Source organism: Corapipo altera, unplaced genomic scaffold (genome assembly GCF_003945725.1).
Source record: "Corapipo altera isolate COAL_440 unplaced genomic scaffold, ASM394572v1 181, whole genome shotgun sequence".
NCBI classification, from domain to species: domain Eukaryota; kingdom Metazoa; phylum Chordata; class Aves; order Passeriformes; family Pipridae; genus Corapipo; species Corapipo altera.
The window spans coordinates 313,338-340,401 of NW_020884999.1; the positions used below are offsets into that span (position 1 = coordinate 313,338).

The 27,064-nt window shown below is 56.8% G+C and overlaps 4 protein-coding genes and 3 long non-coding RNA genes across 9 annotated transcripts in view; 5 read left to right on the plus strand and 2 right to left on the minus strand.

Moving 5' to 3' along the window:
• Nucleotides 1-962, minus strand: part of WDR81 (WD repeat domain 81) — a 13,231-nt gene extending 12,269 nt beyond the window's left edge. Inside the window, exon 1 of the mRNA XM_027666830.1 lies at nt 872-962. The gene's annotated coding sequence lies outside the window, so the exon portion shown is untranslated. The remainder of the gene's footprint in view (nt 1-871) is intronic.
• Nucleotides 963-1,362: 400 nt separating this feature from the next.
• On the plus strand, nt 1,363-3,643 carry LOC113958525. 2 transcript variants are annotated; one of them, XR_003531546.1, is made up of 3 exons: nt 1,363-1,498; nt 2,859-2,913; nt 3,285-3,643. It is a non-coding gene; the product is annotated as an uncharacterized LOC113958525 (long non-coding RNA). The 2 variants fall into 2 exon arrangements; XR_003531547.1 differs by lacking the exon at nt 2,859-2,913.
• A 2,443-nt stretch (nt 3,644-6,086) lies between these two features.
• Nucleotides 6,087-13,496, minus strand: LOC113958560 (apoptosis-inducing factor 3-like). Its single transcript, XM_027666910.1, has 19 exons — nt 13,346-13,496; nt 12,625-12,746; nt 12,448-12,557; nt 12,255-12,364; nt 11,788-11,832; nt 11,625-11,706; nt 11,377-11,489; nt 10,894-10,980; nt 10,272-10,363; nt 9,939-10,069; nt 9,273-9,388; nt 8,802-8,873; nt 8,394-8,457; nt 7,853-7,929; nt 7,660-7,777; nt 7,422-7,520; nt 6,906-6,981; nt 6,352-6,456; nt 6,087-6,227 (listed from the first exon to the last, which is right to left on the minus strand). The coding sequence occupies exons 2-19, from the start codon at nt 12,690-12,692 to the stop codon at nt 6,185-6,187; spliced, it is 1,608 nt and encodes a 535-aa protein (XP_027522711.1). The 5' UTR covers nt 12,693-12,746; nt 13,346-13,496; the 3' UTR covers nt 6,087-6,184.
• Nucleotides 7,080-10,005, plus strand: LOC113958561. Of its 2 annotated transcripts, none has more exons than XR_003531553.1 (5): nt 7,080-7,361; nt 7,498-7,557; nt 8,871-9,073; nt 9,249-9,412; nt 9,733-10,005. It is a non-coding gene; the product is annotated as an uncharacterized LOC113958561 (long non-coding RNA). The 2 variants fall into 2 exon arrangements; XR_003531555.1 differs by having other exon boundaries at nt 9,891-10,005.
• On the plus strand, nt 10,978-11,768 carry LOC113958562. Its single transcript, XR_003531556.1, has 3 exons — nt 10,978-11,275; nt 11,421-11,546; nt 11,692-11,768. It is a non-coding gene; the product is annotated as an uncharacterized LOC113958562 (long non-coding RNA).
• A 6,772-nt stretch (nt 13,497-20,268) lies between the features above and the next one.
• TLCD2 (TLC domain containing 2) lies at nt 20,269-24,419 on the plus strand. Its single transcript, XM_027666909.1, has 4 exons — nt 20,269-20,489; nt 20,837-20,919; nt 21,446-21,528; nt 23,016-24,419. Exons 1-4 carry the CDS (start codon nt 20,302-20,304, stop codon nt 23,391-23,393), a joined length of 732 nt encoding a protein of 243 aa, XP_027522710.1. The 5' UTR covers nt 20,269-20,301; the 3' UTR covers nt 23,394-24,419.
• Nucleotides 24,420-26,406: 1,987 nt separating this feature from the next.
• The window catches only part of PRPF8 (pre-mRNA processing factor 8), a 20,036-nt gene continuing 19,378 nt past the window's right edge, over nt 26,407-27,064 (plus strand). The window contains exons 1-2 of the mRNA XM_027666866.1: nt 26,407-26,415; nt 26,927-27,035. Of these exons, the coding sequence (XP_027522667.1) occupies nt 26,407-26,415; nt 26,927-27,035 (118 nt within the window). The remainder of the gene's footprint in view (nt 26,416-26,926; nt 27,036-27,064) is intronic.

Sequence of the window (27,064 nt, forward strand, 5' to 3'; positions counted from 1 at the left end):
GGGGCGGTGCGGCGGGGCCGGGGCGCGGGGCCGGGGCCGAGCATGGGCAGCGGCGGGGCGGGACACGGCGGGGACACGGCGGGCCCGTGACGTCACTGCGACGTCAGAGGCGCCCCGGGCTGTCAGCTGGAGCTGGGCGAGCCGCGCTGACGAGGCAGCCGGTCTTAAAGGGGTCTCCTGCCCGCGGCGGGCGGACCCCACCCACCGGCGGCAGGTGAGTGCCGGTAAAGGGGAGCGGGGCCAGCCCGACCCCGCCACCCCAGGACTCTCCCGTTTGGCTCTGTCCAACCAACTGTGCCTTTGAGCCGAGCCGGGTCCGCCCGCCGCCGCCCTCGGGTGGTGCCGGGGCTGCGGGCGCGGAGGTGCCCGCGGGGGACACGAGCGGGGCAGCCACGGGCGGCCGCACCGCGCGCGGCCCCTTTAAGGGGCGCCGGGGGCTCCCACCGGGCAGAGCCGCATGGCGCGGCGGCGCGTGGGGCGTCACGTGGGTGGGACGTGGCGGCGGCTCATTGGCCCGCCCGGCCTGGCCCGCCGCAATCAGCTGTTACTGGGGCGAAGGGCAGGAGGCGGCCTTAAAGGGGCACCGCGGCCCCGGCACCCGCTGACCCCACTGGCTGAGCAGCCTGGTAGGGAACATCAGTGTAATGGCTGTGCGCGGGACAGTGGGTGAGCCCCGCTGGTCCGGCCGGGCTGGGCTGGGCTGGGCTGCTGGTGCCCTGCGCTCTCTCTTCCTCCGCCGCCCGCGGCGGGCGCGGCCCCTTTAAAGAAGTTGTCCAGTCATCGCGCGGCGCTGCCAAGTCATCGGGGTCACCCGAGTCCTCGCGGCCACGCCCCCCGCGCCCGCCGATTGGCGCGCGCGCCGAGCGCTCACTTCTGATTGGCCCGAGGACTTGGAGCAACTTCTCGGAATCGGGGCTGTGTCACCGGCCCTGGGCGCTGGAAGGCGCCGCCCGAGGGCGGCCCCCGCGGCAGCGCCGCGCCCCGCTCGGGGCCCGCGGGAGGGTCGGGCCCCCTCCGGGGCCGCCCCGTCCCCGCCACCCCTTCCCCCCTCTTGAAAATGCCAACTCACAGCACGCGGGGCATGCCGGGAGCGCCGCGCCGCACTACAACTCCCGGCATGCCCCGCGGCGGCCCGCCCGTTTCCAAGGCAACCGCCGGCCGGCGAGGCGGGAGCCAGACTCTTCCCCTGCGCGGTGGGTGGGGCGGAGGGATGGCTTCCGCTCCCCATTGGCCGGGCGTCGGGTAGCGCCGGGCCTCCATTGGCGGGAGCGAGCGTCAATCGCGGCGCGGGGGCGGGCGCGGCGGGCGGCGGCGGTGCCGGCCGGCGATTGGCCCGGGGGCGGGGCCGGGGGCCGAGGGGCGGGGCCGGGGGCGGCTGCGTCATGACTCTGCCAGCTGATCCGGGACGGAGCCGGCGCGGCGGGGGAGGCGGCGGCACCGGCACCGGGAACAGGGACCCGCCACGGCCCGGGCGGCACCGGTGGGACCGGACCCGCAGGTGGGTCCGCCGGCACCGCGCTCGGGCGCGCGGTAAGAGCGGCCGAGCCCCCCGCCGGTGCGCCGGGAGTCGAGGGGCTGCGCCCCACCGGGGACGGGAAGGGACGGGAGGGGAAGGTGACCTTCCCCCCGGAGCAGGGCGGCGGTGGGGGCCCGGCGCGCCGCGTCCCGTCTCTCCCCTGGCCTCGCGGCGCCGCCCGGGCCGGGTGGCCTCGCCCCCGGTGGGGTCGGGGCGCGGTACGGGGGGGTTTGGGGCCGGGGTCGGTGCGCGGCCCCCGCGCCGGGGGGTGTCCCGGTGGGGCGGGCGGAGCCGCGGCCGGGGCTTCCCGCGACGGGCGGTGGCCGCCCCGGGGGTGACCTTCACTCCGGGACCGGGCTGGGCAGACTTTGACCTGAGGCCGCTCCCGCCGCGGGCACGGGCCGGAGCATCCCGGGCGGCGGAGGGGCGGGAGGGGCGGCGGAGAGTCCCGGGGGGAGCGGAGGGAGCGGCTTGGCCGTGGAGTGGCGGCGGCGGGGAGCGGTCTCGGTTAGAGGGGGATCGGGGGTGTTGGTTTTACCGGGAGGAGAGGCTCTGGTGGAGGGGGGTGACCCGGTTATACCGGGAGGGGGGCACCGGCTGCGGGCACAGCGGGTTTTATTAGCGGGGCGAGCTCCCAGCGGGGCCCCTCCCAGAGCCGATGGGGTCTGTCGGTGCCGAGGAGGGGTGGGTGGGAGCCGTGTTACCGTCAGCCCCCCCCTTCATCAGCCCCCGGTGCCGGCGGGGCCGGTGGCTCAGCGGCGGGTGCTGATTCACGGGCCGGCGGGGGTGGAGCAGGGCCGGGACCAGCTCACTGGAATCCGGACCAGATGTACCCGGCACGCCAGGAATGCTCGGCATCCCCGCCGGGCCCCGCCGCCGCCGCTGCGCCCCGGCCACCGGTCCCGCACCGGGAGCCTCCCCGCAGCCCCGAACTGGGGTCCGGCCGCACCTACCGCCCGCTGAGGCCCGGGGCCAGCCGGGGTCCCCCGTACCTTTGGGGTGACGCCGGCGGGAGGATGTTGTGCTGGCCCCCAGGGAGTTTCCCGGTGTTGTCTGTCCCCCCACCGGGTCCGTCTGTCCACCCCGCCAGGCCCGGTTGCCTGGGGGTTTTCCCAAAACTCAACCCCCAGTAGCCAAACCGCTGGGTTGGTGTGGAAAGGGGACTTTTCCCGGGCTGAAGGGGAAGCAGTGGGGTCTCACACCAGCCCTGGGGGTTGGCGTCCTTGCCCTCCAACAAAATGACTCGGGGTGGGAGGGAGGGGGGAAAAAAAAGCTGCACTCCCCAGAATTCCCCCACCGGTGGCTTGGCAGCAGCCGCCTGACAAAGTGTCTTCCCCGTCAGGAGGCTCCTGGCCCCTGGCCAGGTGGGACCCTGCCAGCGCCGATGGATGCCCGAGGTGAGCCGACAGGGAATGCCATAACCCCCACCTGCAGTGGCCTCCCTGCCCTGCCTGGAGCAGGCTTTCTTATCTCTTATTTTTCCAGCAAAAACGGCCTTGGGTTTCCCATTGCTCATAGTTTAGCACCAGCTGCAGGTGCTGGAGCTCACGCACCACCTGCTTTGGGAGAGGGAAGGGTTGAGGTCGGAGCTGCCTCTCGATTCCATGCGATGGGGGGGATTTCAGCCCCGAGGAGCTTCCTTGGGGGGAAGACAAGGTGGTAGATCAGGACCTGGTGTTGGAGTGGGGGAGAGGAGCAGCCCTGGCTGCTGTGGGTGATGGCTCGGCGTGGTTTGATCCTGGCTCTGATCCATGTATTTCCTTTCCAGGTGCTTCCATGCCCCCCCTGCTCCTGGCTAACCAGCACCAGTTCTTCAGTGGCAAGCTTTATGTCCTTCTCCAGTAGCTAAAGCTGCCAGTTGAAGAACTGTTGAATGTAGCCACTCTCTTCTTGTCACTGGGACCTTGGATGCCAGCCAGACCCGCGCCCTGAGCGACCAGGATGAGCCAGTCTGAAGTGTCCTGTGGATGAGTCCAGCCGGGATGAAGAAGTCTCCCCACAGCCTCCAGACAGAGCCTTGGCTGGGGGATTGCCAGGCAGCCCTGTCAGCGGGGTCTCGCTGCAGTGGGGTGTCACTGAGCTGAGAGGAGACCAAAAGAGGCATTAAACTTTCCTTTTCGCTCAACAGTTCAGTTTTAGGAAGTTTGTTGCCCATGGGGTGCCCGGACTTGCCTGGTGGGTAGATGGTGGGCGTTGTAGACCCTTTGGGATGCTGGGGGGGCCACAGCACCAGAGCTCAATCCCTGATGCCCCGTTGGGGTCTGCAGGTGGAGGGTTGGTTGTTCAGGTCCCCTGGGTTTGCCCCAAGCCAGAGGTGAGCCAAGGCTGGGCGTAGCCCACAGGTCTGACCTGCTGTTGAGCTCAGGAGCTGGATTAATCCTGCAACATGCCAGGCAGTGGGATGGAGCCTGGGGAGAGGGCTGGCTCCACACCCACGCTGCCCTGGTGCGGGTCGGGGCCGGGTGCGGTGGGGCTGGGCCACTGGGAGAGGGTGACTCAGGTCCGAGTCACGCGCGGCTCTGGAGCCTCTGGACGTCTGTTCCCGGAACCACTGTCTGTCCTGCGAGGCTGGGCAGCCCTGACTGTGGCTGGCCCTGGGGCAGCACCAGGATTCCAGGTATTTTGGAGCCAGCAGCACTGAGAGGGGTCCAGGTGAATCTTGCGAGGCTCCTCCATGGTCCAAGCTCTGCCTTGCTGGTGGACAGAAGCAGAAGACTGCTCTGAAAGGAACCTGGAAGCTGCTCTCCAGGGATGGCGACCCCTCCCTGCCTTGCACTGAGTGAGAGAGAAGCTCTGTGTGGCCACAGCAAGGGCTCCAGGGAGCCTCTGCACTCCAGGAGGTGCCTTTCCCACGGGTCTGCCAGGACCACCACCCCCCCCCAGGCTGCCTTGGTGGCTGGGAATTAGGGGAGTGTCCAGGCACTGCTGCTCGGGGCCTGCCAGGAAGAGCACAGCTCATCCCAGCTCTGAGGGCGGGCAGGGAGGAACGGCCTGTGCTGAAATGTCTGCACAATCTCAACTAACTCTGCCTGCCTGGGCTCCAGCCGCCCAAGGCAGGGCTGTTCCCAATTTTGGCACCCAGCAAAGCACAGAAAGCAGCCTGGTGTCCATTAAGTGGTAGAAGTGGAGCAAATCTGTTGTCCTGGGGTCTTTCCTTCTTACACAAAGCTGCTCTTCTTGGCTTGTGCTTCCTGATGGCTACGAGAAGCTGAATTTCTTTGGCGTGGTTGTCACCCAGAGAGAGTGGGGCTGCTGAACCCCCCTGGGATTAGTTCCTCCAGCTTGAGGCAGAGCCTGTCTCTTCCACCGTGGCTGCCCTGCTGCAAGTCCATACAACACAACTGGCACCTGCTCAGTGGCCAACACCTCTTGGAGTGCACCGAGGGGGCAGAAAGTTGTGGGTAGGTGTGTGTGTGTGCAGGGTGCCCAAGGGCAGGGAGGAGCAGCTTCCTGGGCTTACTCTCCTTCCCATGCAGCACAGCTTGATAGGGATGGGAGCTGACGCTCTGGCCACCAGCACCTCTGCCCTTGTGTGCCTCGGGATACAGGGAATGCATAAATTTGTCGTGAAGGAATAACCTGTGCTGCTGAAACCCCATGGTGAGATGTGGCTATTTCAGGGCAGAGAGTTGCCCTGAGCAGAAGCACCGAGCCCACGGGGTCAGGAAATGCAAAACGTCATATTTCAGGTCAAATTCATATGCGAGAAGGTGCCAGAGGGCAAGTTTGTGTATTTAACACAAAACCAGTTCTGCAGTATCTCACCTGCTGAGCAGAGGGCTCAGGCTCTGGCTACCCTGCAGCTCATGTAAAACCAGAGGGGTTTTAGGCTGACAGTAAGTGCCCCTGTGGGAACTTGCCCAGCTCCTGGGACTTACCCTTCCTCTTGCAAAGCTCCATGTGACTGCTGAGTAAGTGCAGGGTTTCCTGTAGAAAGCACAGCCTCGCTCGCTGTTGCCTTGCAAAAAACTCGATGACTCTTTCCTCCAGCATCTGTCCACCTCCCCGAAGCATCCAGCACGCAGGGACGTGGCAGGAGAGGGGATGCTGACTGGAGCTGGGATTTCTCTGCCGGAGGCTGGCTGCTGTCAGGGGGTGGGAAGCGCTCGCTGCGGCAGCTAATGCAATATTCAAGACGGCAGTGACAGTGCCAGCAGGTGCTGCTGGCTCAGAGGTCGGGTGGCATTTCTGTCCTTAGGGGCAGGGTATTCCGTGTGAGTTCCTGCGCACAGACCACCCTGTTCCCAGCCGGGAGAGCAGCTTGCTCGCTCACAGCTCCCCTTGCTGGGGAAATGTGCTTTTGCAAAGGAGAAGGTCAGCGTGACCGGTGTGCTGGATGAAAGCTCCCTGCCAACAGGGAAGGAACAGGAGGAGCTGGTTTTATCTGTGGCGGGTGGATTTGTGGATGTGTGGTGGCTGCTGCCTGCACAGACTCCCAGCCAAGCCTCAGGCCACAGGCAACCTCCTCTTTTCCAGCCCAGCAGATCACTAGAAGAGGAGGGAAAGCTCTGCTGTACTTTGTCCCAGCACACAAGCAAGGAGTGAGTCTGCAAACACAAAATGCAGGTGCTGATTTCGACTTTCCTGATGGTTTTATTTCTCCAGGACAGGAGGATGTGGAGCTGTTAACCCTTGGGTATGTGCCCCTCACAGGGGCAGGTACCAAGCTCAGGTTTGTGCCAGTGAGGATATGTTGCCGATGTCACAGGCCCTGCAAACAAGAGGAAGGTCGGGGATTTGCCGAAACTCATCCGGGCTTCGTGTCTCTCAGTGGGCTCTGCCAGCCTGGGGAACAGCACAGAGCCACCCACCAGCTCGGCCAGGCTGTCACTTACTCTGCTTCTTCTTTGGAAATTAGTTTCCCCAAGTATAAAACTTCTGCAATGAGAGACACCATGGGGTCGCAGTTCAGGCTGGCAGCTGCTGTCACATGGCCATCCCTGAGAGGGAAAGAGGAAGAATGTGGATCTCCTCAGTGTACATAGCTCAGCACAGCAGCGTCCTCGTGGCACCCTGACTGGAGACCAGCTGTATTTCAGAGGGCTCAGGGCAGAGTGGCTGGTGCTGCAGGATGCACAGGGACTTGTGGCAGATCGTCTGGCACTGCTGGGAGCTGGGCACCGAGCCTGGGAGCAGCAGGGCAGAGGGAGAGGAGACGTGTCCCAGGCTCCCTGCCCAGCTGGTGTCTTCATTGAAGCTCATCCTCTTCTCCTTCCCTGCCCTGCTTTGGTTTTCTCTGGAACCATCTCACTGCTGGTTCAGCGCCCAGCAGCCACAGGAGGTGATGTGGAGCCTCTGCGGAATCTCTGCAGGCTGTAAGGGAGAGAACCTTGCCCTGTTCCCGCAGCAGTGCTGTGTCAGGGCATGGACTGGCCATGGATTCACTCACTTGAGGTAAAAGATCAGGAACTTCTGTTGCTCCAGGCTGCCCTTCACAACAGTGTCCGTGTATCCCTTTCCACAGCCTGTGAGAGAGAATGTCACAGCCTGCTCAGGGAGCCCTGGCACAGCAGCTGCCACCCATCCCACCTCACAGCCATCACAGGTAGGGACAGAGGGCACAGTGACTGGCTGGGGCAGAACTGGGGAGCAGGCATGAAGGCCCTGGGCAAGCAGAACTGATGCAGAGCTGCACAATTACATCATGACCCTGAGCCTTTCCTTGGCTCGGAGAGGGAGGTCCTACCTCCTTTGTGACCTCTAAGCCACTTGAGATCAGCAAAGAACAAGAGCTCTGGGTAACATTCAGGCCCAAAGCTTGAACTCACCGTGGCAGCCAGTCCAAAACTTGAGCTGCTTCAGGTGAACTCTGCAACCACTGCGTTTACAAGCCCAGACCCAGCTGGTGGGTGAGCAATGGGCAGGGAAGAAGTTCTGCTGCTCCCATCTCTCTGCCCCCTCCTACCTGCATAGCGGATGCTTTTCCCAAGCAACGTGGTCCAGAAGAAGGGAACAGTGTGCAACTCCTTCTCTTTCTTCAGCATGTTTAAGGCAGCAACGTGACCTGTGACGAGCCAACAGAGGAAATATTTTTCTCGAAGGTGCTCAAAGAAGTGTTCTCTGCCTCTTGTTATCCTGCCCTGTCCCTTCTGCCCCATTCCCTCCTCCAGGGGAGCTGGAAAGTGAGATGGCTGAGCTCTCACCGTGGGCCTCAGCCACTTGTTGGTGATGGATGCTGGACCGGTCCCCACTGAGAAGTGCTACTGGAAAGGACACCACGTCCCCCGCAGCAAAGACATTTGGGATGTTGGTTTGCATGTGCTAAGAAAGAGCAGTTAGTGCAAGGATGAGAGTGAAGGGATGGGGTTGGACCTGGAATACTCGGCTGGCACTCACCAGATCCACCAGGATGGCACCTTTGTCATCTCTGGCAATGGAGGTGCCCTTCAGAAATGCTGAGCTGGGGGTCGACCCTGCAGGGAGAGGAGCAGGGACAAAAGGCAGGGAGGAAATTTGGTCCCACAGCAAACATGTGCCTGTGCTGCCTGCTCAGCCTGCTCAGAGCTGAGCACTTGCTCTGTTCTGCACTTGGAGCATGAGCTGTGCTTGGGCTGGTGCTGAGCTAATCCAGGGGCAATAAAACCAGGGCCCAGGACACAGCACGCTCCAGTAACACAGCAGTGACCTATGGAGCTCAGCAAGTGAGCCAAAGGCACTCTGAGAGTGTAATTGGCTCCCTTCCTCCAAGGCCAAGTGCTTGTTCATGAACTGCTGACTTTCTGCAGGTGTTTGGGGCCGGGAGGAAGGGTTGGATGATAACAGAACGGGAAAGAGACTGCAGGGGATGGTGTCCTGGGAATGAACTGTGGTGTTCTGGGCTTGCTGACTGTTCTCCCCATTCCTAAAGAGCCTCACTCTCCCAAATGGGGTCTCTTACCTATTCCCACCACTACCACATCTGCAGGTAATTTCTCTCCGTTGGCAAGAACAGCCTCTGTGACCTAGGAGAGAAGGAAGAGTCATTAATAAAGGGTTAAAAACGCTGTCCTAATTCCAGCAGCCTCCCTGCTGCTTCATTCTTTGCTGTCTTTTTTCTTCCCCAGGTTCGGATCACCTTGTCCAACTAATGTGCATTGCTGGGAATGTAAAAGAAAATCACACTGCTGTCCCTGAGAGAGGAACACTTACTGGTGCCCTTTGAGCCCAGAGCTGTACTCAGTGAAAAGAAAGGGAGGGTCTAGACATGGGAGAGGACAGCCGAGATGTAGACACTGGGCTATACCTCAGTTTGGGATTTTTTTTCCCCTAAAATTAGCAGTTCAGGGATCACAGAGGCATGACTGACCTTTCCATACTTTCCTTTCAGCTCACAGAGTTCTGATTTCATGTGGAACTTCACCCCTTTATTTTGCAGCATCTGAAAAGGACTAGTTTCAGTATTCATTAGGAAATTCCAGGCTGTACTGCTATAAAAACAGCTCTGCCCAGACAAAACCCAGGCAGACAGCACAGCTGCTGCTCCAGGCTGCAGAGAGGTTCCATTTGTGTCCCTGGCTGGTGCAGGGACCCTGGAACCCTGGCTTTTCTCTGCAGTCTCAGTCAGGACTGGTGTGTGAGGTGGGTTTGGGATGAAGCAGGGCCGGGGAGTGTGATGTGTGCGTGGGGAGGTTGGGACCAGCCATGTGTGAGGCTGGTGCTGGGCACACAGAGTTATGACTCAGCACAGGGGTGAGGTTTCCTGGGCTGTTGTGGATCACTGGGCTGCCTGGATAATGTGTGTTCTCCCTCCCAGAATTTAGTGCCAGGTTTTCCCAACCTTCATGGCGACGCCTCCAACCTGAGGACCCAGAGCGTGCTGGAAAGGGAACTCCTCTCTTTCCACCACTGAGATGGTACCAGCCTTGTCTGAGAGGAAGGCAGCCACCTCCATTCCTGCAAGGGAAAGGTATGCCCAAGGTAAGCCTGCTGCAAGCATCAACCTGTATCCTCCTGCTTGGAAATCTTTTCCCCTTCCAGGAGAGCAAATCTGACGTGTTGCCAGTGCTTAACTGCTTTGCTATGCATTTCTGGGCTGAGGTATTTAGCTCCCCACTGTCTTTGTTCTTGTGCACTACAGACCTGGATATTAGGAAATGCAAAGAGCAGCTCCCAGTTTTGAACAAAATAGCTCCCTTTCTGTGCCTTGCCTCCTCGCTTTCCCAATGCTTCTGGGGAATCCAACTCCTCTGAAGGACAGTGACCTTTTATAAGGCACATTTCCCTCTGTCCTTGTGCAGGAATTGTTTATAGCTCTCAAAGTTTCTGGCTATCAGAGGAAAGAATGAGTGGGTGCTGTGTAATGCACACCCCCAGCAGCTACAGGGCTCCAGGGAGGATCCCAGCTGGGTAGAAAATGAACATCCCTTCCCTGAGGGCCTCTGATTAATCTGTACAGGCAACAGAAGCGCTCACTGATAGCTTGATACCCACTCCAGCCTGGTACCTACGAATGAAGCTCCTACAATCACCAGATTCTTCCCAGTTGCCAGCTCCAAGATCTTGCTGGAGTCTTCTGGAGTTTGGAGAATGCACACGTTCTGCAGGTCTGCACCTGGGACTTTGAGGAAGCTGGAGCTGAAAGAGAGAAAATCCAGATGCATCCCATAATCAGAAATTAAAGAACGAGGAGGGAGTACAAGCCCATGGCTGTGTCATCCCATTCTGTCCTTTCATCTCATTTCCTACCACCTCCCTTACACTCCAATTCCATGTCCCAATGTTGACCCATCCTGTCCTGCCTCTAATTCTGTGCGTGGCAAATGCTTTGTGCACTCACTGGCTGCCTGTTGCAATGAGCAGCTGATGGTATTTCTGAGAGGAACCATCCATGAAGTGGACCTGCTGCTTCTGGAAATCCACCGACACTGCCTGCAGGAGAGAGGGGTCAGAGATCAGGCAGGCACCTCTGACCCACTGGTGTCCTGCCTGTCTTGCCTGTGGCTGTGTGCCTTGTTTCTGGACACTGAGGTGAGATGAGGGATGCTGGAGTCCTCTCTCCCACTTCCTAAAGGTCCATCCATGGGCTGCACAGACCAGTGTTACACCCAAGGTACGGACACCATCCATAGCACTGGCCTGGGAATGCTGTCCCAGAAGATAATACATGTATTTAGGAGAGCTCTAATTTATAGAATCATAGAATGGTTTGGGTTGGAAAGGACCTCAAAGACCATCTCATTCCACCCCCCTGCTAGGGGTAGGGACACCTTCCACTAGACCAGGTTGCTCCAAGCTCTGTCCAACCTGGTCTTGGACACTTCCAGGGATACAGGGGCAGCCACAGCTTCTCTGGGAAATCTGTGCCAGGGCCTCACCACCCTTATAGTACGGAATTTCTTCCCCTCACCATGGCAGGAACAGGATCAACCACTGAAGACTAAGCTCAGCTTCTCTGGTACCTCTTTCTCTGTCCAGAACTCTATTCCCTGAGCATCAAGGAATTCAGGTTTCCTCAGGTAGATGTTCTCAGCTTTCAAGTCCATTTCCTGAAAACACAACAGAAATGTGAAATAAAGCACTTCTTACAAACAGCAATTTTCCTTCAGTGTTTACTGGTAAACCAGTTTGCATAAGAGGTAAATTTCCCATTAGTCAATCACAGCTCCCCACACTGCCCCATCCCCAGCCTCTTGTTCTCTCTCAGAAAAACCATCAACTCAAACTCTAGCAGGAAGAACTCAGTAAAAGGAGAGAAAACCATCAACTTTTGGTGGACTCTGATCAAAGACTTCCCGGGAGGGAGAAGTGAGATGTTTTCTGGAATTTTTACCCCTGTTCCCTGTGAGTACCTCAGCACTCCTGCTTTGCTCAGCCTGGCCCTCAGTGTGGGCCATGTCCCACGTGGTGCCCAGGCACAGTCCTTGCCCTTGTCACGCACAAACCTTGCTCAGTTTGGACTTGTCGTATGGAACATGTTTCTCTTTAGTGGCCATGATGATCCTGCCAGTAAAACCCTCCTGGCGAAGCGTCTCTGCACACACCAGGGCAGCCACACCTAGAGGAGATGCTCATCTCAGCCCTCTTACACACCACTGTGGAGTAAGAGGAGCAGGTAAGCCCTCCCTGGAGAAGAGAGTGGCAGCTCACAGAGTGTGTGTGGAGAGGGCACAGCACAGACCCCTTCACTGACCTCCCCCCAGCAGCAGCATTGTGTTCTGGTTGACAAGGCACCGCCTGCTTCTGGCCTTCACCCTCAGGCTGTTTTCAAGGTCCTAGAAAAAAATGAGAAAAGCTGAAATCATGCCCAGCCCAAGGTGCTGCTCGTGCTCAGTGGCAGCAGGTAAGGTCAGTACCTTCTTTTTTGCTGTAACAAACACCTTTCCATCTTCCACTGTTACCTGAAGGGGGCAAGGAGAGGGCATTTAAGTGCTGCATCCATGGGGTTGTGGTAGGAGCTCACCTAACTCTGATCTTGGATGTCAAATGATGCTGAGGAGCTCATGAGCTTTCCTCCTCATTCCAAGAGCACTCAGGAAGAGGTGTAAATAATTTTTATTTCCCACAAGAGCTGTGCTGGCTGTGAGAGACACCAGGATATATGGCATCACCTTTGATTCAAAGGAGCTTTAGGGCAGGGAGTTACATGATCCCAAGAAATCATCCCATGTGTTGTAGCTCTGTATGACCTGGGCCACGGAGGGGTGGCCAGGGCAGGGGGCTTTCAGTTGGTGTCAGGAATACAGAGCTTGTGAGAGAGAATGAATGTGAGAGGTGCAGAGGACGTGGCCCAAGATGGGAGGAGAAAAAGCCAAGAGGTCACCTTAAAGCAGGAGATACAGTCCAGAGAAGGGTATTCCTCGATGTCTCCAGTTCTGATGTTAAAGCAGGCGCCGTGCCAGGGGCAGCGCAGCCTCTCCCCTCTCAAGACCCCTGCAACAGAAACCCCCCACAACTGGGCAGTGAGAACCAACCTCCTCAATGTGGCTTCTCCCCCTGCCCCGAGCTGGGGTTACCTTTGCTGAGCGGGGCACCATAGTGGGGACATTTGCTGCCCAGGGCACTGAACTCCTTCCTGTTCCTCACCAGCAGCACTGGGTAACCAGCCACCATCACCTCCAGGAGCCTGTGGGAGAGGTGGGGAGGTGGGCACACAATCACCTGGCTCCCCACCACCCCCCCCAGGTACTCACTCTCCATCCCCAACGTCGTCCTCCCTGCAGACCTCGGCGGTGACGGTGTTGGTGTCGTCACTGTCCATGCCGGTGGCTGCTGGGAGCTGGTCAACACCAGGCACTTAAGGGGTCCCAAATTCCTGATACAGCACGAAAAAACCCTCAACTTGTGGAAAACACCCATTTCACCCCCTTTTTTTACTTTGTGTCCAAATTTGAAGTCCATTCCTCTGTCCTTTCCTCCTCTGACTTAACCCACTTTTTGTTTTCAGCCCTGTGTCCCATTAAACTGCAGCACAGGGTTAGTCAGGAGATATGATTAATGACTGTTGTAAATAAATGCAATTATTTATGGGGAGGTGCTGCTGCCTTATCCCCTGTCTCCCCCAAATTGGATCTAAAGAGCCACTTCAGCATCTTGAAAACCTCTCTAAAATTTTTGCAGAGATGTTATTCATGCTAATTGCCATGAAAGCACTAATCCCTACCCAAAATACCTCTTGGGTTAGAAAAGTGAGAAAACCCTCAGTCCTTAATGCTCTTCCTGCCTTAGCAATCAGTTGAGAGGCTGATTAGGAATCTCCCTCTCTGTTTTGGAGAAAAAAAAGCAAGATATGGAGCTGAGTGAGGGTCATTTGAGGCAGGTTTCAGTACAGGGTGGTGACTTGCTCCTGCAAATCCCTGCTGCAACACTGCCCCGCTCCCAGGGCCCTTGGGAGAAGCATTGGTGGGTACTCACCTGGTCCTGCTGTGGGGGTTCTGTCACCTGTCCCCCGGCTCAGAAAGCCACCACAGCTGCCGTCTGAGACTTTCTCCTCTGAGGTGACACCCTGGTGTCTCACCACAGGCACTCTGCCCGCTGCCAACCCACAGCTGGTGATGCTCTCCCCACGTTGCACAACGTCCCCATCTGTCAGGAGATGCATCTCTTAGAAGCTGCCTCCTGCCAGGGAGTTTTATCTGATTTCTGCAACTGGTCTGTGCCTAATTAAGTGCATTTTGCTTGGGTTTAGAGTTGCAAAAGAACTGAGGACACATAAGAATTATGGTGCAGGTGTGGTGTAAAGACAGGGTGCGTCATGGGCAGCATGAACAGAAACTCGAGTGGATGCGGTGACATCCCACTGCAACTTTCCACTGCCCCTTCTCCCGATGGAAAGCACTCTAGCTCAACCAAACGCATTTTTGCAGCACTTCAGAATAATATTACTACTTTTTACATACTCCAATAACATTTAAAATTCTTTAATTCGATCTTTCAGTAAGATTTTTCTCTGCTGATTTTAAGGCACATGAAGTGTTCAGCACCTTTGCATGTGCCTTACTGTCCAGCTCTGCTCCTGGTTCAGTCACCAGTGTCCAGGCACACGATCCCATCGTTGCATGGAGCATGAAGGATGGCATGGAGCAGGGTGTTGCTTTCTGTACTATTTTTTATAACAGAGTGGGAGTTGCAAAAAACCAGGAGTAACGCCTACACTGTTTGTGTCTACTCTCGTTCTTATCTCTATTTCACAGCCAGTATGTTTCACAACTTTAAAATATACCTTAAATATTAAAGGGGGGGAAAGTTACCAACAGTGTGCTTCCAGCATCTCCCTTGCAGAACCAGAGGTTTGCAGGGATCAGATTTCTGCACGTGGTACGTTCCCAAATCCAGCAGTGGGGAGGATAAAAACCCCTTGGTGGGCGTGACCTGGAGAAGGTGGCAGGCACAGGTATGCTGGGTAAGTGCAAGCTGGCTTGTTTGGGAAGTAGCTCACTTTTTTGGACCCACCAAGCTATGACCACCCTTCCTTCAGATCCAGGTGCTGGGACGCTGCCGGGTATGGATGATCCCGGCCCACGGGGGATGCACGCCCACGATGGGCACAGGTGTGAGGTATTTTCTCACACCACCAATGAGCAGCTTCTGGGCTCTGCCCTCCTGGCCAGGAGCCTGAATGTGAAGCAATTTTGGCTGCCAAACGTCCGTATTTAATCTCTCTGTAATTATTCCCCCAGAAGCGCGTTCCCACGTGGAGAAGCAGCAGCCCTTGTGGAGGCATTCTCTGACTCAGCAGAAATCACTGGAGAAACATCTGCTCAGGGGTGAAAGCTGCAGTGCACAGGCAAAGGGGCAGGTACAGAGGTGTGCAGCTTTGGGAGGCTTTGGGATGAGCCAGGTGGAGCTTGATCCTATATGATGGTATTGGTATTATGGGGCTGATTTGGCTGCTGGGTGCCCATGGATGCTGCTGGATGCTGCTGGATGTGACTGGATGCAGCTGAGCACCCGGGGAAGGGCTTTTGTAAAATGTAAAGGGATAAAGGCAAAACAAAAAGCCCGTCTCTGATGGAGGCAAAGATGATGGGAAAGGATAGAAAGTGGAAAAGGGCATTGGATGTCAGAGGGCAGGTTTGGGTTGGCTGCAGGGATGATGGGTTAGTGTGTGTGAGAGTCAGCACTCAGGAACACACACAATCCCCTCGAGGGATTCAGGCAGCGGGATGGGATTGGAGGCAGATTTTCAGGAAGATGCTCTGTAAGCATGTTTTGGTCCTCTGTTAGGTAATCCAGAGGTAATTACTCAGAGTGGTTTAGACCTCTGCTTGTAACACAGATCAGGATTAAACATAGGAAGGAAGAGAGCAAAAGGAAGTGGTGCCCTCAACCGCAAACAGAGCCCAGGTGGGCATCGAATGTCTCTGACCAGACCTGCCACCCACATCAGTGCTGACTCACATGGGCTGCTGAGCTGACTTTGTGTTTTATTAGATATCTTCACTTTTGCTCTCCAGTGTTGCCAGCGCTCCAGAAATTCAAGTTCAGAGGCGAATATTTAAGGGGTGTAACTCTCCTCCCTTCAAGCCCCCTGCTACCTCCTCCCTGCTAACACCAGCTGGTGCAGCACATTTTTTCCACGCTGTAAAGCAGTTGTAGCTCTGTGGATGTGTCCCTGTCCCAGCTTTGCCTGTCCCCAGCTCGCCAAGCTCAGGGCCCTTCCCTGCCCTGGCAGACCTGCCAGTTTTAACGAGCAGTACCCACAGAGTCAAATCATATGAAAACTGTGCAGTCGCAGGAAGAGGAAGCGAGGTGAAACCTGCAGCAGAGCTAAAATGATTAATGGGGCACTGCTCTCAGAACAGCTTGGTTTGTGATATTAATAACGAGAGAATTCAGGAGGGAACCTAACCTGTTCCAAGCTGCAGAGCCAGCAGCAGCAGGAGATGCAGTTAGGAAGCTCCTGTGCTTATATTTGTAACACGGGAGGAACTGAGTGGGCTCAGCAAGGTATAATGCTGCATAAAGTGGGTGTAGGGGCTGGGACATGCTTCCACCTTGGAGGACTCATTCCGAACCCATCTGAAATGCAAAAAACCCAATGTAATCATGTATACATCATGATGTAACCATAAAGCACATATATATTCATCAAACATTACTTAAGCTTGAGACTGGTGAACAGGTAAAAAATGTTTATCCCACAAGGGAAAAGAAATATTTAGTGGGAATTCATTTGCTTATAGGGTAAACATGTGGTGTTTCACATTCTGTTCCTAAACATTCATGTCTAGCAACGGTGAGAGATGGGATACAGGCCTGGCAGACACCTGGCCCCACCACAAGGAAAGAAGGAACCTGAAATCTTACTAATAGCAGAAGATAAACAGTTCAGAAAGTAGATGAATCTGGGGCATGCCATCTACTGAAAGCAGAGGAGGACTGTAAGGATCTGCCTATCCTGCTGTGCTTGAAGGAGTTTTGGCAGTCAGTGCGTCTGCCAATGGAATTTTTTTCCATCCCATGGCATACCTGTGCAACTGGAGTGAGGAGAGAGCACATCCTTCGTGCCACTGGATCATGACAGCTGGTGCAGCCCAAGCCCATGAGAAACAGTTGAGCCTGCAGCATCCTCAGGGATGTGCTGCTGACACAGGTTTCTTCTTCAGGTCCCTCGTGTCCTGAGAGAAAAAGAGTTCCAGTCCTGGGAAAAAGGAAGAAGGCCAAACACAGGAGCATCCAGAGCAACCTGCCATGGGGCTGTTTATCACGTGGGTGGTTTGGGGGCCATTCCTACATGCCAGGCTGCAGAAGGCAGCTGCTGTGCCCAGTCTGCAGGTGGTATCTGGCACCAGAGCACCCCAGCCCTGCAAAGCTCCCAGGAGACACTGTATTATTCAAGGAATGCTCTTGGGAAGGATGACCAGCCTGGGCAGCAGAACACCTGCAGGGCTGGACAAAACACTGTGAAAAGGAAGAGCCTTCCCTCGAGAGTTTGAGCTCAAAGACTTGAGCAGGGTGAACAGATGGGCTGTGGTGCAAGGCCAGGTGGTTTCTTCTGCCAGACAAGTTCAAGTCCTGAGGTCAGTGGCAAAGTGATGCACACCCTGGCATTTCTTGCATTAAATCTGGAGCTGCTCACCTCACTCACAGAGACTGAAACCCCTTTCTCCTGTGTCTATGGCAAGTATATCCCCAGTTCCACCTGGAGAATATCCAGCTTCCACATCAGGAGGGTGCTGCTGGCTGGAAAGAGTGGATGCTCAAGTTTGCATTGATTTCAGCTCTCTTCACAGCTGCCTCTGCAATGCCTGGGCATGCTTTGCCATGCAGAACATGCATTTTGCACAGTAGATCCTTTCGTAAGTGTGGAGTTACAGACTTCCTGAAAGAAGATGTGGATATATCAAGAAAAGCATTCCTATATCATCTGACTTCCTATGGCCTAGCACACAGAGTGGTTACACAATTTAGAGAGGGATGGAGACAACAGCTAATTAAAGTTTGGAAGCAAAGCTGTTTGATTTGTTTTGAGCTCTTGGACTCTTCAAATTATTTCAGGTGTGAGCCAGGTCTGGCATTAGATGAGCAGATGGGCTTTATGACTCCCTGGATGCAGAGAGGCAGATTAAGAGAATGAGGCTTCCCAAAAACAGGAGCATAACTTTTGCCTTGTCAGAAGCTCCCACATCTGCTGGCTGTGGAGAACCCTGGATAATGTTTGGAAGCAGAGTGGGCTCCTCCTTGTGTAAAGGGTGGTGGAGCTGCAAAAGCACACTCCAACACTCATCCAAGAGTAGTGGGGAGCATCTGGGGGGGACACAGTTTGTGTGGAAGAATTCATACGGTGGGTTATCACTAAACTGATGGTTTTTTATTGTGGAACATGGGTTCTCCCTCTCAAATGTGCTGCAGAGAAACACCAGTCGGGGAGAGGGAGACAAAAGCCACTGTTTGGTTACTGAAAAAATTGCTGTACCCCTGGATTCACACCCTGGATGCTGCTGGAAAACCCCGCTATGGGATCAGCTGTGGTCCCCACGGCATTATGGGACGGACCTGGGCACGTCCTTGCTGGCGTCTGTAAGGAGTCCCCTGCCCTGCTGGGAACAGGCAGCAGCAGCGACCCGTCACCAGGCTGAGCTGCCTCCCTGCAGAAAACGAGGTCGTTTGGGGACGCTTGGAAAACTTCTCGAAATCTGGGTGAAAAAGGCAATATCTCCAAATAAGGTGTGAATGAAGAATCCCATCGGATCTGGCTCCCAGTTCTCCAGCGGGCGTGCAGGGACCTCTTGTGGCAGCTCGAGTCCCCGCTCTTCTGTGCGGGTTCCTTTGGGACAAGCCTGGACGACAAGCCTGTGGCATGTGGCTGAATATTTGGCCTGATTTGGTGTCAAGGGACTTGTTTGTAACTGGGCTTGGAAGTCTCCAGTTCCAAAACCGCCCCCGGTTAATGCCATTGCTGCAGAGGAAGGAACACAAGGAGAAAAGGCTGGAAACAGGGCTTGCAAGAAACCACAGCTCAATGGGAAGTCCTGGTAAAATTAAGTAAAATCTGGGCTAAAATGATCCAGAAAGTACTTTGCATGTAGCTGTTGCCAGTGCTCCAGCAGTGGGATCAAAGTCCCTGAACCAGAGGCTCAATTAATCACGGTTTAAATTCCTTCCATGCAGAAGTGGTAGGTAAAAGCTCTCCAGTCTCCAGAAACATTTTAACTATTCCTGTTCCCAATCGGAGCCAAATGTTCATCTTTAGAACTACAACACTGCAAATGGAGGAGCCTCTGGGGCAAACAGGGCCGGGCTTTCAGGTGCTCCACGGTCTGGGATTTTCCCTGAAGGCAGGTGAAGGGCAGAGCTGTCTCCACGGAAAAGGGCAGTTGAGAATTTTGAGGCTAAAGTACTGCAGATGACTTCTCATTCGGAAATCAGCTCTGTGCAATTTTATACTCAATTAATTGTGAAATGATTTTTCTCCTCGGTGCCCTGAGCAGCCCGGCATGTCTCCAAGGCATGTCTCTCTTTCCTCAGCATATCTTATGCTAAACAGAAATGTCTTTGCATTTGGTCTTCTCAGTAACAGATTAGCCTACGTGATCCTTCAGGTCCTAATACACGAGATTATTTATAATCCCCCGAGCACTCAGGGCTGCAGATTACTTCAGGCAGTGTCTCCCTGCCATGTAACTGTTATGAAATTACATTGTCTTGCTCAGCTTTTAAGCAAATTTCTGCAGCATGAACAGATGCTTTTCTATCGGTTGAGACTGTCATAGAATCGTTTAGGCTGGAAAAGAACCTCACCCCTCTCCTGCTCTGATTTAATTGCTCCCCTCCTCAGTGCAATTACTCGCAGATGTTTTAGTGTCCGTCCCCCCAGAGCCAGGACAGCGACTGAAAGCTCAGGCACCACACGTTTGTGCTTCAGCAAAGAGGAAGTAGAAGATTTCATCCAAAATTAATACCTCAGAGGAGAGGCAGAGTTTGACATTAATCGGTGTGTACACGGTGACTCATCCTGCCGGCAGAATGGAAGCGAGGGCTGTGCAGCAGCTTCTGGTGGAGACATCAAAAAGCAACAGGGGAGCGATCAAATTACGGGAAGCTGGAAAAGCGGCGTAGTTGTAGGGTAGAACTAAAACTGTGGCTACGGGATCGTGAATTCCCACAATCCCCAGACGGCAGAGGTGGGGTATCCCAGGCGTTGGGGAGCTCCTCTCGCGACGAGACACGGGACATGGGGGATGGAGGATAACAGGGCTGTGGGCAGAGCATTTTTTTGGCAGGGCAATCAGATATTTTTCCTTGCTTGGTGTGCGATCAGCCCCGGTAGTGTGGTCTGTGGGGATCCTGACTCAGGGTGAGAGGTTTGGAAAGCTCCAGCCCAAGGAAACGATGACGGGCATCACCTGCCGGGGATGCTTTGGGGTGAAGGACGCGGCCGCAGCACCTCATGGGTGAGACGTCTGGCCAGCCGGTGTCACCGAGGTGGAATCTCAGGGCAACGAGGAAAGTGTGCCCAGCTCCCGCACAGCGACAGGACACGTGTGCCCCGCTCCGTGCCACGCTCCCAGCCGGCTTTTGGGCTGGCGCCGCTTCTGCCGTGCGATGCCGGGGAAGGCTGACGCACCCCCGGGGGGCTTAATTCCCGTCTCCCCCCTCCCCTTGTCCCACTCCCCGAGGGGAAGCGCTGCCGCTGCGTGTCCGCATCTCTGCCCGGGGGGATGCGGGAACTGCCAGCGCCGGCAGCGGGGCGGCCCCCGCACCCCCCGGCCCTTCCCCTCGGGGGTGATGCGCATCCCGGCCGGGCCAGGGCGGTACCGGCGGGGCGGTGCCCGTGCCCGGGGCGGATCCCGGGGCTGGGCGAAGCAGAGCCCATCGGGCAGCGCGGCCGGTCCCATGGGAGCCCGGGGGTGGCAGCGGGCCGGTGGATGCCCATGGCTTTCAGCCCGGGGCTGCTGGTGGTGGCCGGCTCCTTCGCCGCTTTCCGCCTGCTGAACCGGGGGCTGGAGCGGCTGGTGCCGCCGCCACCCTCGGCCCGGCGCAACCGCTGGAAGTGGCGCAACATCTGGACATCGCTGGCGCACAGCGTGCTCAGCGGCGGCGGGGCGCTGGCCGGGTGAGCGGCATCTGGGGCCGGGGTGGGCACCCCGGGGGACCGGGGCACTACAGGGCAATGGGGACGTCGAGGGACCCCGACGGGAACCTGCGGCCGTGGGGGCACCGAGGGAGGTTGAGCCCACCGGGGAGAAACGGGGGGACCATGAGGAGTGTGGGGACCTGGAGACTGGGGGGCACCGAGAGATGGAGGAAGGTCCGAGCGACAGGGAGGCACCAAGGAGACTCCAGGGAAAGCAGGAGGAGAGAGGTGGCTATGGGTGGACCAGCGGGACCAGCAGAACAAGGTGGGCACCGAGGGCACTGGGAAACCAGAGCCACTGCCCATCACTCACAACTTCTCCGCAGGTTCTACCTCCACCCCGAGCTGTCCAAGGACCTGGTGGGCACACACCCGCCCGGGGCGCACAGCCTGGTCGCCGTGTCTGTAGGTGAGGTGGGGGGAGTGGGCTTCCCCCTCTTCTGGCCCCCGGGGGAGGTCTCCCTGGGCTCGTCGGTGCCTGACACCAGCCCCTCAAGCCACGTCGCAGGCAGCGATGCCTCAGGCACCTCAGACAATCGCCCTATTCTTGCAAAGGACAGTGGCTCCTTTCTGTCCCAAGGCACCCGCAGCCAGGAGGTACAGGGCACCAGGCTGCCCACCACTGCCCTCGGGGGGCAGCCAGGGCTTGGGGCATCCCAAAAGTGCCCATATGGTGTTGGTGGAGTTAGTCAGTGCCTCTTTCTAGAGGCACATCCTACAAAGTGATTGCAAGAGGGACCCAAACCACACTGATTTCCTTCTCCTGCTGTGTGTAATTGTGCTCTGTGTGTGATTCACCACTCACACAGCTGTGGCCATCACTTCCCTAGAGGGGCTGCCCAGCCCAGTCAGGTGCAGAGCCCACTGTGGCATGGGGGTCCCTTGGCACAGCCCTTCCTGGCCCCCTTCTTTGCTCATGGCTTCTCTGATCCCAGGTTATTTCCTTGAAGACTTTGTGGACATGTTGTGCAATCAGAAGCTTCACCAATCCTGGGAGCTGCTCTTCCATCACTCTGTGGTGAGTTCACCAGCACATGTACCACCAGGGAGGCTGGGGCTGGGGGACATGAGTGGGGCTCCTGCTGTTGTTAGTGTGGGTATTTGCTGCCTGTTACAAAAATCTGACAGATTTTTCTGCCTGGGGAGGGGAGCCCAGACTGCAGGACACACACACTCTCTGAGGATCTGCAGAAAGACACCCAAGGATTGGATAGGAAAGAACACGTGTACACAGCATAGGGTGAAGAGGGCTGGGCTGGGGGGGGCTGATCCATAACAGTGACGTGGTCAGGCTGTGACCCAGGTGTCCACACTGGCAGCACAGCTCCTGCTGGCTTTCGGCCACTTGAGGATCTGCCAGGAAGGGCTGCACAGCCCCTCCTTCCACCTCACACTCCCCAAGGTGCTTTCCCATCATCTGGGGCTGGGGTGGCTGGAGCAGCTGTGATGCATGACCCCCCACACCAGTGCCTTCTGGCTGTACCCAGCATGGCTTTCTCTTTGATCACCTCCAATGTCCAGACGCTGGAGTGTTTTTCCAACCTAAACAATTCTATGATTCTAAGACTGTGGGTGCTGCAGGGCAGGGGGGTGGCACAGCCTGGAGCTGAGTAGCAGAGACACTGAGGGGTATGGGGAGGCAGAGGGGTGTGCAAGGCCTGGGGTGGGGGACAGGGACAGTGCTGAGACCTACCTGGGATGAGACAGGGGAGCCAGTGGTCAGACCTGCTCTCCCACAGAGCCCAGTGAACCAAAAGTTCATCTCCACAATAGAGTTAATTCGAGCCAAGACAGTGACTTAGCGGGGAGCAGATAATCTCATTACAGAGCCTGTACAGAGAACAGCATTAATGGCATAAACCAAAGAAAGGACTGAGTGTGCTGGAGTGTGGGCAGGCAGAGCCTGTATCCCTGCCTGGCAGGGAGGGTGCAGGGCAGGAATCGCCTGCTCTGCCCCCAAGAGCCCTGTCCTCTGCTGCAGCACCCAGCAACCCCAGGGTGTTTCAGGCCACCCTCAGGGCATCCCATGAGGCTCTGTGATACACCAAAGCCTCTTAATCCCTGCAGCATGCCCAGGAGAATCCCAGAGCCAGCTCCAACTGTAGCCCTGGGCTACACGTCTCCCTTCCTGCCCATTCACTGTGTGTGGAAAAACCTGCTGGGCCACACCCGACTGCACTCCCTAGGCCACAAAACCAGGGTTAGGTCAGGCTGCTTTGTCTCCTCTGCCAACCTGGAGCTTATAGAATTGTTTTCCTTCTCCTCCCACTAGAACAAAAAAAAACCACTCAGGTTTCATACAAGGGTCAAAAGGTTTTACTTTATGCCTGAGGCTGCAGCACTGGCCGGAGGCTTTGATGCTGCAGAGATGTGTGGGGTGATGACCAGCGGCCTGGCACTGCTGTGGTAATCCTTTCCACCTCTGCTCCATGCTGTGCCCCAGCCTAGAAGGTTCCAGCTGTCAGCAGCTGAGAACAACCAGCCTCTCTTCCTCCCCCTTTCCAGGTGATTGTTTGCTTTGGAATTGCTGTGCTGCTCCATCAGTACGTCGGCTTTGCCCTCGTGGCTTTGCTGGTGGAGATCAACTCCATCTTCCTCCACCTGCGGCAGATCCTTCTCATGGCCAACCTGGTGCACACCACCTGCTACCGCCTCAACAGCATCGTCAACCTGGGCACCTACGTGGTGTTTCGCATCGCCACGCTGGCCTGGATGACCCGCTGGCTCTTCCTCAATCGACAGAACGTGCCCCCGGCGACGTACGCGGTGGGCACGGTGGGCATGGCAATCATGACACCCATGAACATCATCCTCTTCTACCGCCTGCTGCGGAGTGACTTCCTCAAATCCAGCCGGGACGTGCAGCGGGAGAAGGAACAATAGCCCCCCCCTTCCCTGCGGGGTCAGGGGGATGAGCTGCTCTGAACCCACAGCAAAGCGCAGTGGAGGGTGAGCGTGGCTGTTTCAATACCTTGAGTGGAGGGTCTGCACTAACAGAGCATCCAGGCTTTTCTTGTGGCTGAAGGTCCTGGGCCCTGCACGACAGAGAAAGGTGCTCATGGAACAGCCACTGTGGCTCTGCTCCCCAAAGACCTTTGGATGATGTGGTTGAACAAGCGGGAGCTGCTCAGAGAAGCCTCGACAGCTCTCACAGCTCCCCAGGGCACCACTGAGATGAGAAGGGAGCAGTGGAGCACTGTTCCCTCACTGCTCCTCTGGACATCCAGATACCACAGTGTGTTTCTAACCCCGTCAGTGTTGCAGCCCCCAGCGTCCCATCAGTCACAGGACACTGCATCCTTTGTGACACTTCCCATGGGAGCACCACCAGGAAAGAAGGCCTTCGAGGCCAGTAAAAGCCAAATCCTGCACTGATGGACCCTCCCCGAGGAGATTGTCCCAGGTGGGTGATGGAGGGAGAGGCTAAGACCTGGCTGGGTGGGCTGCTGCCCAGGGTGGTGTCCAGGTCAGGGGGAAAACACTGGACAGTGGGTGCTACAGCACCACCCTCTCATGAAAACTGGAACATTTTTCATGTTGTTTTGACTCACATAGTTGAAGTGCCCTTAAACAAGCTTGGGAGAGTGCAAGTCGCTGGAAAGATGATGTTATGTGATGGTCACTTCCCACAGATATGGAGTTTTCAGGCATAGGCACCTTTAGGATTTAGACATCTGTTAGGAATTACAAGTTGTGCTGCAGAGCACAACACTTACCTACCAGCAAAGGCTCTTACTAACACCAGCTTTTAATAAATGGCTGTAAATGAAATGGCTTGAGGGGAAAGGACTTAGAGGAAAAAAGGACTCAGCATTGCAGCCCACTCCAGGGGTGTCACTGCTCAGCACAGTCCTTATCCCATGTCTCCCTGCCATGGAGGGAAAATACACTCTACACTGGCACACTCTACCTCTCTTGGTTTTTTTCCCCCCCCTCTCCTTTCTATGGAGGAAGATGAAGGTTTCTCCTGTTCCTGCTGATGTTCTCCTGCCCTCCTAGGCAAGGGAAGGCTGCACTTTCCTTGGAGCTGCCAATTGGGAGGCTGGATGGTGGCAGGATGGGAGCCAGCCCCGCTGTGGCCCTGCCTTTAGCCCTCCTGCACCGAGTCACCTGTGGGGTCAGGGTGGTGCTGGCTCTGAGCCAGGGCAGGCTCTGGGCTGAGCACCCAGCCTGTGGCTTTGCTGCTTCCATTCCCACTGCAGGATGCTGGCTTGGAGCAAAGCTTCCTGCCTTCTCACAGAATCATTTAGGTTGGAAAAGACCTCCGAAACCATAGAGTCCAACCTATGACCAAACGCCAGCACATCAACTAGACCATGGCACCAAGTGCCACATCCAGTCTCTCCTTAAACACCTGCAGGGATGGTGACTCCACCACCTCCCTGGGCAGCCCATTCCAATGTATAATCACCCTTTATGTGAAGAATTTCTTCCTAATGTCCAACTTAAACCTCCTGTGACACAGCTTGAGGCTATGTCTTCTTGCAAAGTCTGACCCCCACCTGGCTCTACCCTCCTGTCAGGGAGTTGTAGAGAGCAAGAAGGTCCCACCAGTCCCCCTTTTCTCCAGGCTGAGCCCTCCCAGCTCCCTCAGCTACTTCTTACAGGATTTGTGCTCCAGACCCTTCCTCAGTTACATTGCCCTTCTCTGGATATGCTCCAGCACCTCAATGTCCTTCCTGAATCGAGGGACCAGAGCAGGACACAGCACAGCATGACTATTTCCATTTCATTTCCTCTGCCTGTCCCTGGAGGCTCCCTAAGACAAGGAATCAGAATTTTTAAATGTATTTTACTCCACATTTCCCTTTCACCACAAATTCTCACACACTGAACCATTCCCTAGCAGCCCAGCACTGTGTATATAATGAGATCATCCCACTTGGAGTTACGTGTACCACTTTGGAGAAATCCACTGCATGAGTCGCGTTTCCTGTGTGGCAAATAAGCTTTAACACAAATTCCCTCATTCAGCTTAAAAAGCCTGGGGACAAGCTGACACAGGGAACTGCTCAAGAGAGGGTTTTGAGGAGGGAGACACATTCCTGCTGGGCAGGGAAAGACGAGTGATCCATGGACAGTGGGAGACAATGCACAGCCAAAGCCGCTTACGTTTCTATTTGTGGAGAGCACAGGGAAAGCTTCCAGGTGCTGCAGACCTACTCCACATTTGGGTGTGTCACCTCAAGTGGTGTTTAGGTGCAGTGTGCTGCTCACAGCTCCCAGCTAGAGCGGAATTGTCATCCAGGTATTTGGTTTGACCTGTTTATGCCCAGTTTTCCCGGAGCTGCTCTGCTGATCTGTGCCCTTGTAACAGCCTCTGCTCAGAACGCTGCCTCTGCCCTCCAGCCTCTGCCCACACCAGGGAAGTTTCTCAAGGCCTGGATTGTGTTGCCACATTCCTGCTAGTCACGTGGGGTTGGGAGTCAGGGGAGCCTGTTTTTGGAGCCTGTAATCCACCTTTCCCGCAGGGCTGAGGTGGAACAAGCACCAGCTTTGCATGTCACTGAGGCCAGACATGGGGATACCCTGTGCTTGTCCATCCTGATGAAAAGTGCCACAGCCTTAGCTTGAAGGGTTTTGGGAAGGACCTACCCCTCCATTACCCCCATTCAGGGGATCATGGGGCTGGAGGGAGCATCTCCATCTGGGAATTAGTTGTCAGGGAGCAACACCCCAGCCTGCCACCCACTCATGGCCCCTTCAGCTGATATCCCCCCAAAACAGCCCCCTGTCCCCACGGGGACCCCCAGGGGATCCTCCACCCTGGTGGGGTGTGAGTGCCCAGCTGCTGCGTGACCCATGACAACACATTAAACCCACTTTTATGCCTACAGTGAGCTGGGCCTCGTGTTCTCACAGACGAGGGGCAAGCTCTGGGGGCTGGGGGGCACCCATGCCCCTGGTGGGGGCAAGAAGGGGGCACCAAGGTGGGGGGTGGCTACTTGCTGGGGCATTAGGGGCCATAGTGTGGCCATGGGGGCAGTGCTGGGAAGGAGGAGGCATCAATCCCTGGGGTGCAGCAGCATCCTGCCCGTCGGGGGTCGCGGGGTGGGGTTGAACCCCTGGGGGGGACGAGGGGGCTGGGTGAGGCGGGCTCTACCCCCATTGCGGGGATATTACAGGCCCCGTGGGGGATATCCCACGAGGAATGTCCCCGGGATGTCCTCGGAGGGTCCCTCCTGCCATAAACCCCTCACGGGTGGGGTCCGGTCCCCCCCGTCCCGCGGCGCCGCACAGCGCCCCCTACCGCCGGGGCGGGGTGTGACGAGTCAGGCGCTGTCCAATCAGAGGCTGCGCCGCGCTGTCACGGCCGCTTCCCTCCGCCAATCGGAAGCAGTGAAGGGCGGGACCCACAACTTCCTCCCCTCTTCCGCCCTCTGTCCCGCCCAAGCCCCTCCTCCGCGCTCTGATAGGCCTCGCCTGCTGTCTCTCAAGTTGCCCGAAAGCTGATTGGGCAGCGCGCGGCCGCGCGTCCTGCCCACATCCGGGTCTCCGAGGCGCGGCGGCGGGGCCGCCATTGTGGTGAGGGGAGCGCGGGGGCCGCGGCCGCC

What these genes read in the sequence shown, in the direction of transcription:
- TLCD2 (XM_027666909.1), top strand. Translation starts at nt 20,302, where the DNA reads ATGCCCATGGCTTTCAGCCCGGGGCTGCTGGTGGTGGCCGGCTCCTTC. An exon ending in GGCGGCGGGGCGCTGGCCGG is followed by an intron (nt 20,490 to 20,836) that starts GTGAGCGGCATC and finishes ACTTCTCCGCAG; the next exon opens with GTTCTACCTCCACCCCGAGC. An exon ending in TGCTCTTCCATCACTCTGTG is followed by an intron (nt 21,529 to 23,015) that starts GTGAGTTCACCA and finishes CCCCCTTTCCAG; the next exon opens with GTGATTGTTTGCTTTGGAAT.
- LOC113958560 (XM_027666910.1), bottom strand. Translation starts at nt 12,692, where the DNA reads ATGGACAGTGACGACACCAACACCGTCACCGCCGAGGTCTGCAGGGAG. An exon ending in AATGCTGCTGCTGGGGGGAG is followed by an intron (nt 11,490 to 11,624) that starts GTCAGTGAAGGG and finishes CATCTCCTCTAG; the next exon opens with GTGTGGCTGCCCTGGTGTGT. An exon ending in TTCCTGATCTTTTACCTCAA is followed by an intron (nt 6,457 to 6,905) that starts GTGAGTGAATCC and finishes TTTCCCTCTCAG; the next exon opens with GGATGGCCATGTGACAGCAG.